The 15793-nt window shown below is 44.3% G+C and overlaps 1 protein-coding gene across 1 annotated transcript; it reads right to left on the bottom strand.

Moving 5' to 3' along the window:
- Positions 1-2375: 2375 nt before the first annotated feature.
- On the bottom strand, positions 2376-5849 carry LOC119278304 (beta-glucosidase 5-like). The gene is made up of 13 exons (XM_037559663.1): positions 5573-5849; positions 5418-5481; positions 5277-5335; positions 5000-5075; positions 4839-4907; positions 4591-4678; positions 4165-4423; positions 3703-3818; positions 3395-3609; positions 3218-3246; positions 3004-3106; positions 2801-2888; positions 2376-2717 (listed from the first exon to the last, which is right to left on the bottom strand). Exons 1-13 carry the CDS (start codon positions 5699-5701, stop codon positions 2492-2494), a joined length of 1521 nt encoding a protein of 506 aa, XP_037415560.1. The 5' UTR covers positions 5702-5849; the 3' UTR covers positions 2376-2491.
- Positions 5850-15793: the final 9944 nt, after the last annotated feature.

Here is a 15793-nt window from a genome sequence, read left to right as displayed (position 1 = left end):
TGACCGGATGTAAGTCAAGATTGCTATTATCTTTTTAAAGAACATAAACTACAAAGCTTCTAGTCTGTCCCAACTCTTTTGAGCCGCTCTCCCAGTTCACGTTCAAAGGCATCACCATACCATAGAACTTTTGAGCTTGAGAAATTCTTTTCTGGCTTCTTCTCCACACCTTTCTTTAACAACTCAGTTAAAGGCCTGCTGATAGCTCCATACCCCGATACAAACCTCTTGTAATAACCCCTGCAACCCTCGGAGTTCTCTGGCATTGGCTGGTTCTGGCCAAGATGTCATGCCCTCTACCTTGTTTGTATCACTAGATACCCCAATTTCATAAATAATGTATTTCCTTTATGAAATTTGGCTCACCCACAAAAAGTTTGTTCTGCCGGAACACTTCCTCTAGCAACTTGAGATGCTCCACCATGGTAGAACTGTACACCAGAATTTCATCGAAAAAGACCAATACCCCTTTCCAACATATCTCTTTAAAAACACTATTCATGAGTTGTTGAAAGGTTGTCGGGGCATCACCTTGAATTCAAAAAGCCGGTCCTTCAGGCTGTTTTGTATATATCCTCTTCCTTTCATTCTTATTTGGTGATAACCAGCCCTCAAATCTATCTTAGTTCACACCTCATCCAAAAGTGCCGTCTTCTATGATAGGAATGGGGTATTTGGAAAACATAGTTGCTGCATTTAGTTTTCGATAGTCGAAACACATTCTCCAAGTTCCATCTTTCTTCAACACCAGAGCTGCTTTGGGGCTTGTACTGGGCCTGATTACAGCATTTTGCAACAGCTCCTCTGTTTTCTGGGTGATAGCATTTCGTCAGAATACAAATGGTGGCCCACGTTTAGAAAACTTTCTTAGGGTATTCTATTTCAACAGAATAGATCAAACTTTTTATATATTCTATTTCATCTATATAAACTAAACGGCCCACTCAACTTTCTTAATTCATCCAGGAAGTCCTTCCAGGTTTTGGAGGTTACACGGTTTAAGGCCCGGATCGCATAGTTGACTTGATCGTGCCTTTTCCCATATAAAATAAGATCTGCTACCCGGGAGATGTCTTCATCATCATCCAGGCTAATTCCCCGGCTATTTAGAAGCTCCCTGGCTTTAGATTCCAATATATTGTCCCTTTCTTTCGCTGTCTCTATTCTATTGGTGGACGGTCGTAACTCTAATATAGGGCTTTTAAGCATAAAAATCAGCTGCAATCTAGTTTTTTCACAAAGGCTGGTTGAGGCTCAGACTCAACCATCTGTGCTTTGCAGATGATCTTTTTTTTCAGCGGCGGTGATCTGAATTCTATCCAAGAGCTTACTAGTATCATGACTCATTTTAACAGAGTATCTGGGCTTTTAGTTAATGCCAAAAAAGTAAGATCTTCTTCAGTGGTATTTCCTTTTCTTTGAAACAAACTATTTTTGAGTGTGTCTTTAATGAAGGAATTTTACCAGTGAAATACTTATACCCTCCATTCATTTCCTTTTCTTTCCAGGCTAGCTCCCTCTGTAGCCGGTGGTTGATGTAGATGAGTATGGGGAGACAATGGTAGTTTCATTCTAGGTCCCACTAATTGTTGAATAGTTGGTTTGAGTTTTTTTTGGATCCATGCAAGCCATTTCCGGTTGAAGTCATAAGGTACCATCCTGTTCCAGCCAGGAAGACAGCTCTATCTCACAAGTTAGCTGAATCTTTTATTTAAGCCAAAGGCTAGAAAACCTATTTCAAATGAGTTTGGGCTCCGTTAAGTTATCCTCATTTCCTGAGATAAGCGCAGTTCAACAAAACTAAAAGCTAGATATATCGTTATAAAGTAGAGCTAGACTACATGATTGGGTTGTATAGAAGGATAAGAAGGATTTTAAAATTCCTTCTTTTTTCTTAAAATGAAAGAAGAAAGAGAGTGGGATGGGATGAAAGTAAACGCAAAGAGCTGATTCGATCAAAGAACCTCGCAGCTTTAGTGAAATAAGCCGATCGAAAGCACTCATCTTTATCGACGAAATGCTTTTTTGTCTCTTCCTCACTAAACGCCCGCTTCCTGGCTCCTTCCTCTTTGCCTAGTGGTTAAGTAGATAGTAGGTCCCCTCCCTGGCCCCGCAACCAAGAGTCACTCGTCGAAAGATGACCAGGAAGACAATAACTGCTATTTCAAGAAAGCATGGTTGGAGTTCTTCTATTGACGAAGGGAAGAGGACGGTCTTACTTTTCAGAGATACCTGAATTATTAGTGGACTGGTCATGTCATAGTGGAAGGTCAGAGGTGGGAAACAAGGAAATAGAGGAAATGCTTACTGGGACATAGCCTTCGGTACGAGTTGAAGGGAAGAGGTTTGATTGCTAATAAAATGAGTGGAAGAGCTTCTCGGTGAAAGGCATTCTCTCAAGTAGCATTCTTTCACCCAGGATAAATTTATCATTTCCCATATATACCTAAGATAAGGTCACGCACAAACTCAGTGCATCTGACTATACAACTCACTGTTGAGCATGGTGTCCTGTATCGTCGACCTCACTCTGAGCACTAATGCCATTATTTTTCAGAAACCTGGAGTACCAGCGAGCAGAGAGCCTGGCTTCTCGTGGCCGCGCTTCATCGTCGAAGTCGACACGATACATGCCGAACCCTATCTTGTATCCTGCTAGGAACTTGAATATGTCCAGGAAGTTCCACGCGAAGTAACCTTTCACATTGGCTCCATTTCTGCAGAGGAAAAACTGCACCATGGTAACTGAACTCTGAAGGTTTCACGAAAATTCTTGGTGGAATTTGTTTGAATGGCTAACCTTAATGCATCCAATGTGCTCCCTATGTAGGCCTTCAAGTATTCCACCCTGTCGGTGTCATCGAGAGTGTCATTCGCGGATGCCTTGCCTGAAGAGAGATCATGGCCAAACTTCATCAAATTTACCGTATCAATTAATTTTAGATGAAAACTGAATCAACAACAGTTTGCAGATCGTTGTGCCCAGAATGTAGATCGACTTGCCATTCTCTTGGACATAAATGGGGAGGCTCCCATAGGCTTCTGTCAGGTACTGCAACACACATTGTAATCCTTGTGGGTCGTCTGGATAAACCGTTGGGACGTACTGCACTTGAGAGAAAAAAGTTGCATGAAACATAATTCCCAGTTCAACTACTTCATGTCCAAAACAGCTGAAGCGAGTGGCATCTTTGACAAACATAGTGGAAACGTTTACCTCGCTAGTTGCTGGGTCTGTTCTAGAACCTGCATCACGGAAGCATATATCCTATAAGTATATGTTTCGAAAGCTTCGACAGACTATTTGGTCAATATATATGTTTAATGAATCAAATTCCCACTGAACTGATGAACAATACAGCAATACGCTGATGCAGATACAAAATATGCTTACCTCTCTGGTAAACTGACATGTCTGCTGCATAGTCACGAACACCTTCCTTTAAAGGGCGATCGTTCACATAGACAGAATAGTAATGATTTATTCCTATGAAATCAATAGCACCCTTAACAAATTCAGATTGGGATTTTGTGAAGGATGGGAGGCGAGAACCAACATTCTTCTTCATCACTTGCGGGTAATCTCCAAATACCAAAGGTCCTAGTGTCCTATATAACAACAAAAGTTGGTTGCTTAGCTCCATGTTTGCCTCACATTCATTGCAGAATCCAGAAGCAAAGCTGAGAGGCTAAATAACACACCAGCCAAACATGAAGTCTTGATATCTTTTAGTTGCTTCTAAATCCACAGTAGAATTTGTCAAAGGATAAGTCCAAAATGAGTAAACATTTATGCCAACGACTCCATTTTGCACAGCCTACACACAAGACAATTTTTATGACAACACAGATTCTCGCATTCTGCTGAACTAAAATAAGTTTGTTTTTGTTTCTTTGAACCTTTAAGATAAGTCTGTTTGTGTAATTCATGAGATCTTTTGTCTAAAAATTGGGAAATCTTGTACGGAAAAATTGCAATCATGAAGACACCATCAAAATTGTAATGTTAGCAAATACCATTTTCTTTATTGATTTGATAATACTGATGTTTCTGAATTAGTATTAGATGAAAACTTAAATCTTAATACATTACTCGTTGATAAAAAGTTGGCGAATGTTCTGGCAAAAGGAGTTATTGTTAATTTTGGGCACACGATAACTCACTTGATATTGTTCTCTGTAAAGTCTAGTAGCTGATGCATGTGCCAATATCATGTTATGAGCTGCTATGTATGGTTCCACGGTTGAGTTCCCAATGGTGCATTTTGTTGTTCCAAAAGGATTGGAACAACGTCCAGGTGCAAATATTCCACTATCGTAAGATCCGATTGGGCCGACATTAGGTTCGTCTATCGTGGTCCAGTACGAAACCCTGTCTCCAAACTCTCTGAAGCACACATCTGCAAATGTTGTGAAATCCTCCCTGCATTTTGCAGTGCCATCGATGAGGAAATACCACTCGGAAAGTAGGTACAATTATTTTGACAACATTTTGCAGGGGGCACTCCTTTATCCAATTTCTATAAAAAGGTTAGTTATTCTCAGCTTTGGAGCAATTTCATCCACAAAGGAAAAGGCACAGGATCTTACACAATTCTAGGGCTTAACCATCCTCCATACTCATCATCCAAAACTTGTGGGAAATCGAGATGGTAAAGCATGACATGGATTTGAATCCCTAACGAAACAAGAAGGCCGTAGGGTTTAGATAGTGAAGTATTAAAGAACAAAAACTTTTAGCCAACTACGATAGATTTCCACGGCTTGTCATGTACTTCTGAAAGATGAAATATCTTGTCAGTACAACAAAGTTTATAGACTTGTACAAATAAGCTTACCATGTTTCACTAGCTCGTTTATAAGGCTATTGTAGTACTCTAACCCCTTTGGATTCACAGCCCCCCTCCCTGCAAATTTCAGTTTTAAACCAAAGATCAGCCATTTTTATCATAGAAACTCATAGTATCGCGCAACGAGAAATATTGTGGAAAGCTTTTACTTGGAACAAGCCTTGACCAGGAGATGGAGAATCTGTAAGCCTCTAAGTTTGTGTCAGCCATGAGCTTGACGTCGTCCTGAAACATCAGGCGATGTCATTAGTGTAAACCAAAACAAACAGCCCTGAATTTCCTTCCACAAAATTGTTCATGCAGTATAATTCAATGGGAAGCAAGAAGGATAACGTGTTATTCTCTCCTGGGATCAAAGGAAAAACGTAGAAGCAATTCAACCATGGTTTTTCTGAGGGAAACAATGTAAACTATGACGGCGATTACCTTGTACTTGTGGTATCCATCAGAAGCGATATCGCCCGTGCTTTTGTCTGGCATTTTCCCTATCAAACAGAGAAGAAATTGTCAATGAAAAAGGAGAAAAAAACTGAATGGCTGTCAAACAAGCCTGAGTTCATTAGTTACCAGCGTGAGTGAAGGCGTCCCAGATGCTTGGGCTCCTGCCGTCCTCAGCCACGGCACCCTCATACTACACCAAGAAACAGAGCAAATTAACCCGAGAAGCAGAGCAAGAGAAGCCAGCTACTCCAATTGACCAAGCAAAACAAATGCACGGTTACCTGGTAGGCGGAGGTGGCGGCGCCGAAGACGAAGTCCGGCGGGAAGTCGCTCCGTTTGAGGCCAAGAGCAGGGGCCGCGCCATGGGCGGCGGCGAGAAGCAGGAGGAGCAGGAGGGAGGATAAGGCCATGGCACATCGCACATGCAAATCGCGACCACTACGTGCCTTCTTACCTCTTATCTTTACTGTACCTGCGTGTCAAACTGTTCCAACTGCATCGTCCACAGCTTCGTCTCCCGGAATCAAATGGCCGGCGCTGTCCTGTCTGCTTGGTCCAGCCCCTGCTTCGTCGACACCTTGATAGTACAAGCCCTGCTCCGTTTGGTACTTTGTGTCAGGTCCCTTTCTCGCTTTGTAGGAACACAAGAAACAAACGCACTACCGAACGATTCTGTAGACTAGCCTTTTGGAAAAGCAGGGTGGCTGTTTTCCACAGCACAGTCCACCAATAGTCACTTCGCTGGAATAGCGCAAAAACTGACACCCCTTGTATTGGATTTCTTCTACCAAATCTCATCTCACATCTCGTGACTTATCTTGTCCTATATATCTAAATAATTAGGCAACTCTAACACGCTGACCCAAATGGATACACGTTTTATTCATTTTTTGTCTGTTTAGATCGGTCGTCGTTCTCTTTTTGATTTGGGTCGGCCTAGCGTTCAATGCCGGTGATTCATTTGATGTCCACGCATAAAATTTAAAAGGCGGCTATCGATCATATGGCAGCGGCCATGCCATCGCCCAAAGTCATGCCGGCACCATGCCAGCGGTTGGAATACAATGTCAGCCTCAAAAAAACCACCACACAGTTCATACTGGCCCACTTGCGAGCAGCCGGCACACACGTCGACACACAAAAAGGGACGGAAATTCGACCACGTCATCTCGGGCCGTGGTCATGCCAGCACACTTGCCGGCATAAAATAAAAGATGGCGCTCTCCGCCATAGATCACTCGTCGTCAAATTTGAACATGCCGGACTGCATCTTCTCGAACCATGGCCTCTTCCTCGACGACACGGTGTTTAGGTCCACCTTCATGATCTCGAGCCCCGTCATCATGCTAGCGAGCGTCACTTCTTTTGCCTTGCTCTTGACATTGGCGGCCTCGATCTCGAGCATCTTGGCTTGTTTCTCCGCTTCCATCTCGAGCATCTTGGCTTGCTTCTTTGCCTCGAAGTCAAGCCTCCTCCTCTGGATCTCCATCAAGGCGTTCATTTGCTCTTCCTTGTCTTGCCGACGCTTATCCTTCCTTGTGTCCTTCTTGTTCATCATGCCCTCCACGGTTGCAAGCAAAGCAATTGACGTCGCATCGCGCTTGTCCTCCTTCTTGGAGTTGGTCTTCCCCCGCGGCCGTGGCTTTTCGCCCTCCCCAACCTCCTCCACGGCTTCCTTCCCCCCACGTGACATGAAGGCGGCATATTGCGTCTTGAACTTCTCCTCCCCCTTGATGACATTGAACAATGGGAGAGGTGGAAGGATTGCCGTCATGTTGGGTCCTGAATGCCTCCAAAGCTTGGAATGCCTACAAATGAATAGCATGCAAGCACATAGGCAAATGGACGCAAATGGACAAAGAGGGGCACATGTATACCATATATCTCATCTCACACTTCGTACCTTATCTTCTCCTATATATCTTGTATATCTAAATAGTTTGCTTCTAGTATTAACATATTTTTCTCAACATACAAGATACAACCATGATACCTCAACGTGCAACATGCACAAAAACAAATCCACAAAAAAAACATGCATACAAAAGGGCGCACCGTAACTACAATTGTGCAGAGGAAAAATCCACCTCAACATACAAAAAATGCACGATAATTTGCACTTTATTATGCTATTTATTTTTCATCAATATCTTACAACTATAAAATAATTAAATACAATAAAATCATACATATTTTTTACTTTTAGTTCTCATATTATTATTCCAAATATTTGTCGGCAGTTCATGGGCAGTACGAGGGATCATCATCGACGGTTCGAGGGACTCCAAATACGATCTACACCAACACGTTCTACTTTTGCTGCAACTCGGTAACGGTAAGGATCATGATCCCAACCTGTTATGCATCTTCATATTGATCTTGGGTGATCGTTGGTATGAAATTTTTGTTTTCTACTACGTTTTTCAACAGTGGCCGCCTTTAAATAGCTGATTCCGGTGGGGCCGGGCCTCCGGGTGCTCCAATGCGCGGCGCCGGAGTGTGTTTCTCGACCGATGAGCTTGCTTAATGGCAGCATAGGACGGACCCGGCATTGAACGGGCGTGGTAGATATTCTTCCCGTCCCGTCCAGTAACACGTCTCCGGCATTGAACAGGCGCGGACACCGGGGACGCGTCACGGGCGGCACCCTCGGCCGGCATGTCGCTTCAATGGGGGAGCTAGTGAGAGGTCGCTACCGCCTTGGGTCAGCTTTAATGTGGAGCGGCACGCTCTATAGCGGCATGAATGCAGGCAAGTACGTCTGAACCGCCCTGCGGACCGATACAGGCCCGTGTTGGATGGCAAAAGACGTCTGGACCATGCGGTCTGGACAGTTGCGAATGGTTAGAGGGTCGCCATTGGAGATGCCCTAATGCCTAAGGCGTAGCCTTTGCTATTATATGCATTTTTAATAGATAAAGCTTAAGAGATCATGTAAGGGCATCTCCAACGCTAATCCGTAAACGGGGACCCCGTATTCGTGCGGACACGAATGCAGGAGCCGGCCATCCAAAGTTATCCACATATATTTCAAAACGTGTTACAACTAACCGGACAGATTTCATCAAACACGACGAAATTCATCAAAGTTCGAATAAAAATAGCATAAAACATCCATACATAGCATGCAAGTTAGTACAACAATAGTTCAAATTCACCTAGACTTAGTTCAAATTCAAAGAGATTAACCTAATGCTCAACAAGTTTTTATCGATGAATCATGTTGTCCTACATATACTGTCCCTTGAGCTTCATCCAACAATGTGTGTGCGTTAATGGTTTGCCCTCTGCCCTGTGGTACATCATGGTAACGCGTATAGGATACACAATGTGTAGAGCAACATTGAGGATGAATCAATCAACAAATTAAGCAGGAAGAAGCAAAATTTATGATCTTCATGGTTGCCACGTGCAATGGCTACATTGCCTCCAGCCGATCAATCTCACCACAAAACTTTGTAAATGAGTTCTCGATGGTGTACCATCGATACACTAACGACTTCACATTGCATTCATGGATGACGTCGTGGGGCACAAAGTGCTTTCATGCATGAAACGAACCATGCACGCACTACCAAAAGATCCTCTTTCTATTCCTCCCTACAGAATCCGTAGATATGGCCAACCACTCATCGCACAACAAATCATTGTCTATGCTCGAGTACCCCGCATCCTTTTAAAAAATGATATAAACTTCAAAAATAAGCTCAATAGTATTTGTCCGAACACCTGTCAGGCGTGGTGTCCGCCATGGACGTCGTCGACAGGGGGCGGAGGGTAGCTGACTGCGAACGGATCCTGGGTGGACAACGCCGTAGTATAAGGCGAGTGGGCATGTGGGTGTGGTGACGGTGGACGTCCGGCAATGCTTGGGTGGCAGCCCGAGACGTTCAATGGCGGTGTTGGAGGAGGAGGGCGCAGATGCAAAGTAAGGGGGGCAGGGACGGAGTGGAAGAGAATGGGACCGGGAGAAGGATTTCAAATCGACCGGAGGGGGGGTGGAATCCTACGTGCCAGCGGTTCAGACTCCGGCAAAGCCTCCGATTTGCTTCCAATTTGCGGGGGAAAATGCGTCCAGACTGGTCGGCAGACGGCGGACCAATACATGCCCGTGTTGGATGGTAAAACACGTCTGGACCGTGCGGTCTGGACGGTTGCAGGCGGTTTGAGGGTCGACTTTAAGGTACCCCAATAACATTTTTTACAATCACACAACGCTATGTCAACACACTGAACAGAAAGCTCCCTGCTGCCACTATGCACTACTGGAATTCTGGGATACGCCGAGTGCCACGGCCACTCGGCAAAGGGCCAAAAACCGCCGGCAAAGCCTTTGTGGAGTGTCACCCTCGGCAAAAGCCACCCGGCGTACACCTCTTCGGAAAACAGGAGTTTGCCGAGAGCCAGAACACGGGCATGTTGGGGTGTTGGAAATATGCCCTAGAGGCAATAATAAAAGTATTATTATTATATTTCCTTGTTCATGATAATTGTCTTTTATTCATGCTATAATTGTATTATCCGGAAATCGTAATACACGTGTGAATACATAGACCACAGTATATCCCTAGTGAGCCTCTAGTTGACTAGCTCGTTGTGATCAACAGATAGTCATGGTTTCCTGGCTATGGACATTGGATGTCGTTGATAACGGGATCACATCATTAGGAGAATGATGTGATGGACAAGACCCAATCCTAAGACTAGCACAAAAGATCGTGTAGTTCGTTTGCTAGAGCTTTGCCAATGTCAAGTATCTCTTCCTTTGACCATGAGATCGTGTAACTCCTGGATACCGTAGGAGTGCTTTGAGTGTATCAAACGTCACAACGTAACTGGGTGACTATAAAGGTGCACTACAGGTATCTCCGAAAGTATCTATTGTTTTATGCGGATCGAGACTGGGATTTGTCACTCCGTGTAAACGGAGAGGTATCTCTGGGCCCACTCGGTAGGACATCATCATATGCGCAATGTGACCAAGGAGTTGATCACGGGATGATGTGTTACGGAACGAGTAAAGTGACTTGCCGGTAACGAGATTGAACAAGGTATCGGTATACCGACGATCGAATCTCGGGCAAGTAAAATACCGCTAGACAAAGGGAATTGTATACGAGATCGATTGAGTCCTTGACATCGTGGTTCATCCGATGAGATCATCGTGGAACATGTGGGAGCCAACATGGGTATCCAGATCCCGCTGTTGGTTATTGACCGGAGAACGTCTCGGTCATGTCTGCATGTCTCCCGAACCCGTAGGGTCTACACACTTAAGGTTCGATGACGCTAGGGTTATAAAGGAAGCTTGTATGTGGTAACCGAATGTTGTTCGGAGTCCCGGATGAGATCCCGGACGTCACGAGGAGTTCCGGAATGGTCCGGAGGTAAAGATTTATATATAGGAAGTCCTGTTTCGGCCATCGGGACAAGTTTCGGGGTCATCGGTATTGTACCGGGACCACCGGAAGGGTCCCGGGGGCCCACCGGGTGGGGCCACCTGCCCCGGGGGGCCACATGGGCTGTAGGGGGTGCGCCTTAGCCTACATGGGCCAAGGGCACCAGCCCCAAGAGGCCCATGCGCCTGGGGAAACCCTAAAGGAAGAGTCCCAGCAGGGGAAGGCACCTCCTAGGTGCCTTGGGGGGGGAGGACTCCTCCCCTGGCCGCCGCCCCCTTGGAGATTGGATCTCCTAGGGGCTGGCGCACCCCCCCCCTTGGGATCCCTATATATAATGGGGTAGGAGGGCCTCCCAAACACACCTTATGCCTTTGGTGCAGCCCCTCCCTCTCTCCCAAGTTCTCCTCCTCCTCTCCCGTAGGTGCTTGGCGAAGCCCTGCAGGATTGCCACGCTCCTCCATCACCACCACGCCGTTGTGCTGCTGCTGGATGGAGTCTTCCTCAACCTCTCCCTCTCTCCTTGCTGGATCAAGGCGTGGGAGACGTCACCGGGCTGTACGTGTGTTGAACGCGGAGGTGCCGTCCGTTCGGCACTTGATCATCGGTGATTTGAATCACGACGAGTACGACTCCATCAACCCCGTTCACTTGAACGCTTCCGCTTAGCGATCTACAAGGGTATGTAGATGCACTCTCCACTCTCCTTCTACTCGTTGCTGGTCTCTCCATAGATAGATCTTGGTGATTCGTAGGAAAAATTTTGAATTTCTGCTACGTTCCCCAACAGTGGCATCATGAGCTAGGTCTATTGCGTAGATTCTTTGCACGAGTAGAACACAAAGTAGTTGTGGGCGTTGATGTTGTTCAATATGCTTACCGTTACTAGTCCAATCTTGTTTCGACGGTATTGTGGGATGAAGCGGCCCGGACCGACCTTACACGTACTCTTACGTGAGACAGGTTCCACCGATTGACATGCACTTGGTGCATAAGGTGGCTAGCGGGTGCCAGTCTCTCCCACTTTAGTCGGAACGGATTCGATGAAAAGGGTCCTTATGAAGGGTAAATAGCAATTGGCATATCACGTTGTGGTCTTGCGTAGGTAAGAAACGTTCTTGCTAGAAACCCATAGCAGCCACGTAAAACATGCAAGAACAATTAGAGGACGTCTAACTTGTTTTTGCAGGGTATGCTATGTGATGTGATATGGCCAAGAAGAATGTGATGAATGATATGTGATGTATGAGATTGATCATGTTCTTGTAATAGGATTCACGACTTGCATGTCAATGAGTATGACAACCGGCAGGAGCCATAGGAGTTGTCTTTATTTATTGTATGACCTGCGTGTCATTGAAGAACGCCATGTAAACTACTTTACTTTATTGCTAAACGCGTTAGTCATAGAAGTAGAAGTAGTCGTTGGCGTGACAACTTCATGAAGACACGATGATGGAGATCATGATGATGGAGATCATGGTGTCATGCCGGTGACAAGATGATCATGGAGCCCCGAAGATGAAGATCAAAGGAGCTATATGATATTGGCCATATCATGTCACTACTCTATTTGATTGCATGTGATGTTTATCATGTTTATGCATCTTGTTTGCTTAGAATGACGGTAGTAAATAAGATGATCCCTTACAACAATTTCAAGAAGTGTTCTCCCCTAACTGTGCACCGTTGCTACAGTTCGTCGCTTCTAAGCACCACGTGATGATCGGGTGTGATGGATTCTTACATTCACATACAACGGGTGTAAAACAGTTTTACACAGCGAAAACACTTAGGGTTAACTTGACGAGCCTAGCATGTGCAGACATGGCCTCGGAACACGGAGACCGAAAGGTCGAGCATGAGTCGTATAGTAGATACGATCAACATGAAGATGTTCACCGATGATGACTAGTCCGTCTCACGTGATGATCGGACACGGCCTAGTTGACTCGGATCATGTGATCACTTAGATGACCAGAGGGATGTCTATCTGAGTGGGAGTTCATAAGATGAACTTAATTATCTTGAACATAGTCAAAAGACCTTTTGCAAATTATGTCGTAGCTCGCGCTTTAGTTCTACTGTTTTAGATATGTTCCTAGAGAAAATATAGTTGAAAGTTGAAAGTAGCAATTATGCGGACAGTAGAAAGCTTATGTCCTTAATGCACCGCTTAGTGTGCTGAACCCCAAACGTCATTTGTCGATGTTGTGAACATCGGACATACACGTTTTGATAACTACGTGATAGTTCAATTAAATGGTTTAAGTAGAGGCACCAAAGACGTTTTCGAAATGTCGCGGAACATATGAGATGTTTCGAGGGCTGAAATTGGGATTTCAGGCTCGTGCCCACGTCAAGAGGTATGTGACCTCCGGCGATTTTCTTAGCCTGCAAACTAAGGGAGAAAAGCTCAATCGTTGAGCTTGTGCTCAGATTGTCTGAGTGCAACAATCACTTGAATCAAGTGGGAGTTAATCTTCCAGATGAGATAGTGATGTTTCCCCAAAGTCATTGCCACCGAGCTGCTAGAGCTTCGTGATGAACTATAACATATCAGGGATAAATAAGATGATCCTTGAGGTATTCACGATGTTTGACACCGCGAAAGTAGAAATCAAGAAGGAGCATCAATTGTTGATGGTTGGTGAAACCACTAGTTTCAAGAAGGGCAAGGGCAAGAAGGGATACTTCATGAAACGGCAAATCAGCTGCTGCTCCAGTGAAGAAACCCAAGGTTGAACCCAAACCCGAGACTAAGTGCTTCTGTAATAAGGGGAACAACCACTGGAGCAGGATTACCCTAGATACTTGGTAGATGAGAAGGCAGGCAAGGTCGATAGAAGTATATTGGATATACATTGTGTTAATGTGTACTTTACTAGTACTCCTAGTAGCACCAGGGTATTAGATACCGGTTCGGTTGCTAAGTGTTAGTAACTCGAAATAAAAGCTACGGAATAAAACGGAGACTAGCTAAAGGTGAGCTGACGATATATGTTGGAAGTGTTTCCAAGCTTGATGTGATCAAACATCGCACGCTCCCTCTACCATCAAGATTAGTATTAAACCTGAATGGTTTATTGAATCTCGATCGTAGTGATACACATTTTCATGCCAAAAGATATAAGATAGTAATGATAGTACCACTTACTTGTGGCACTGCCATGTAAGTCATAATGGTATAAAACGCATGAAGAAGCTCCATGTTGATGGATCTTTGGACTCACTCGTTTTTGAAAAGTTTGAGACATGCGAACCATGTCTATTGGTGTATATGCATGAAGAAACTCCATGCAAATGGACCGTTCGGACTCACTTGATTTTGAATCACTTGAGATATGCAAATCATACCACATAGGCAAGATGACTGAAAAGCCTCGGTTTCAATAGGATGGAACAAGATAGCAACTTGTTGGAAGTAACACATTTTGATGAGTGCAGTCCAATAAGTGCTGAGGCATGCAGTGAATATCGTTATGTTCTTACTTCACAGATGATTCGAGTAGATGTTGAGAATATTTACTTGATGAACAACAAGTCTGAATTATTGAATGGTTCAAGTAATTTCAGAGTGAAGTAGAAAGATCATTGTGACAAGAGGATAAAATGTCTATGATACGATCATAGAGATGAATATCTGAGTTACGAGTTTTGGCACACAATTAAGACATTGTGGAAAATGTTTCATAATTAATACCGCCTGGAACACCATAGTGATGGTGTGTCCGAACATCATAGTTGCACCCTATTGGATATGGTGCATACCATGATGTCTCTTATCGAATTACCACTATCGTTCATGGGTTAGGCATTAGAGACAGCCACATTCACTTTAAATAGGGCACCGCGTAATTCCGTTGAGATGACACCGTATGAATTATGGTTTAGAGAAACCTAAGTTGTCGTTTCTTAAAAGTTTGGGGCTGCGACGCTTATATGAAAAAGTTTCAGGTTGATAAGCTCGAACCCAAAGCGGATAAAATGCATCTTCATAGGAAACCCAAAACAGTTGGGTATACCTCCTAATTCAGATCCGAAAGCAATACGAATTGTTTCTAGAATCGGGTCCTTTCTCGAGGAAAGGTTTCTCTCGAAAGAGTTGAGTGGGAGGATGGTGGAGACTTGATGAGGTTATTGAACCGTCTCTTCAACTAGTGTGTGGCAGGGCACAGGAAGTTGTTCCTGTGGCACCTACACCAATTGAAGTGGAAGCTTATGATGTTGATCATGAAACTTCGGATCAAGTCACTACCAAACCTCGTGGGATGACAAGGATGCGTACTACTTCAGAGTGGTACGTAATCATGTCTTGGAAGTCATGTTGCTGGACAACAATGAACCTACGAGCTATGGAGAAGCGATGGTGGGCCCGGATTCCGATAAATGGCTCGAGGCCATAAAATCCGAGAACGGATCCATGGACTTTGGTGGACTTGCCCGATGATCGGCAAGCCATTAAGATAAATGGATCTTTAAGAAGAAGACGGACGTGGATGGTAATGTCACCGTCTATGAGACTCGACTTGTGGCGAAGAGTTTTTCACAAGTTCAAGGAGTTGACTACGATGAGATTTTCTCATCCGTAGCGATGCTTAAGTCCGTCGGAATCATGTTAGCATTAGCTGCATTTATGAAATCTGGCAGACGGATGTCAAAACGAGTTTCCTTACCAGTTTTCGTAAGGAAAGGTTGTATGTAATACAATCGGAAAGTTTTTGTCGATCCTAAGGATGCTAAAAGGTATGCTAGCTCCAGCGATCCTTCTAAGGACTGGAGTAAGCATCTCGGAGTTGGAATGTACGCTTTGATGAGATGATCAAAGATTTTGGATTTATACAAAGTTTATGAGAAACTTGTATTTCCAAAGAAGTGAGTGGGAGCACTATAGAATTTCTGATGAGTATATGTTGTTGACATATTGATGATCAGAAATGATGTAGAATTTCTGGAAAGCATATAGGGTTATTTGAAATGTGTTTTTCAATAGAAAACCTGGATTAAGCTACTTGAGCATTGAGCATCAAGATCTATAAGGATAGATCAAAACGCTTAATGGTACTTTCAAATGAGCACATACCTTGACATGATCTTGAAGGTGTT

Source organism: Triticum dicoccoides, chromosome 3B (genome assembly GCF_002162155.2).
Source record: "Triticum dicoccoides isolate Atlit2015 ecotype Zavitan chromosome 3B, WEW_v2.0, whole genome shotgun sequence".
NCBI classification, from domain to species: domain Eukaryota; kingdom Viridiplantae; phylum Streptophyta; class Magnoliopsida; order Poales; family Poaceae; genus Triticum; species Triticum dicoccoides.
The sequence above is the reverse complement of the archived record's forward strand: the minus strand, read 5'-3'. Positions and strand labels throughout refer to the sequence as shown.

Coding starts and splice junctions, on each gene's coding strand:
- LOC119278304 (XM_037559663.1), bottom strand. CDS start 5,701: ATGGCCTTATCCTCCCTCCTGCTCCTCCTGCTTCTCGCCGCCGCCCAT. Junction 5,482..5,572: donor CCGCCACCTCCGCCTACCAG/GTAACCGTGCAT, acceptor TTCTTGGTGTAG/TATGAGGGTGCCGTGGCTGA. Junction 2,718..2,800: donor AGCACATTGGATGCATTAAG/GTTAGCCATTCA, acceptor TTTCCTCTGCAG/AAATGGAGCCAATGTGAAAG.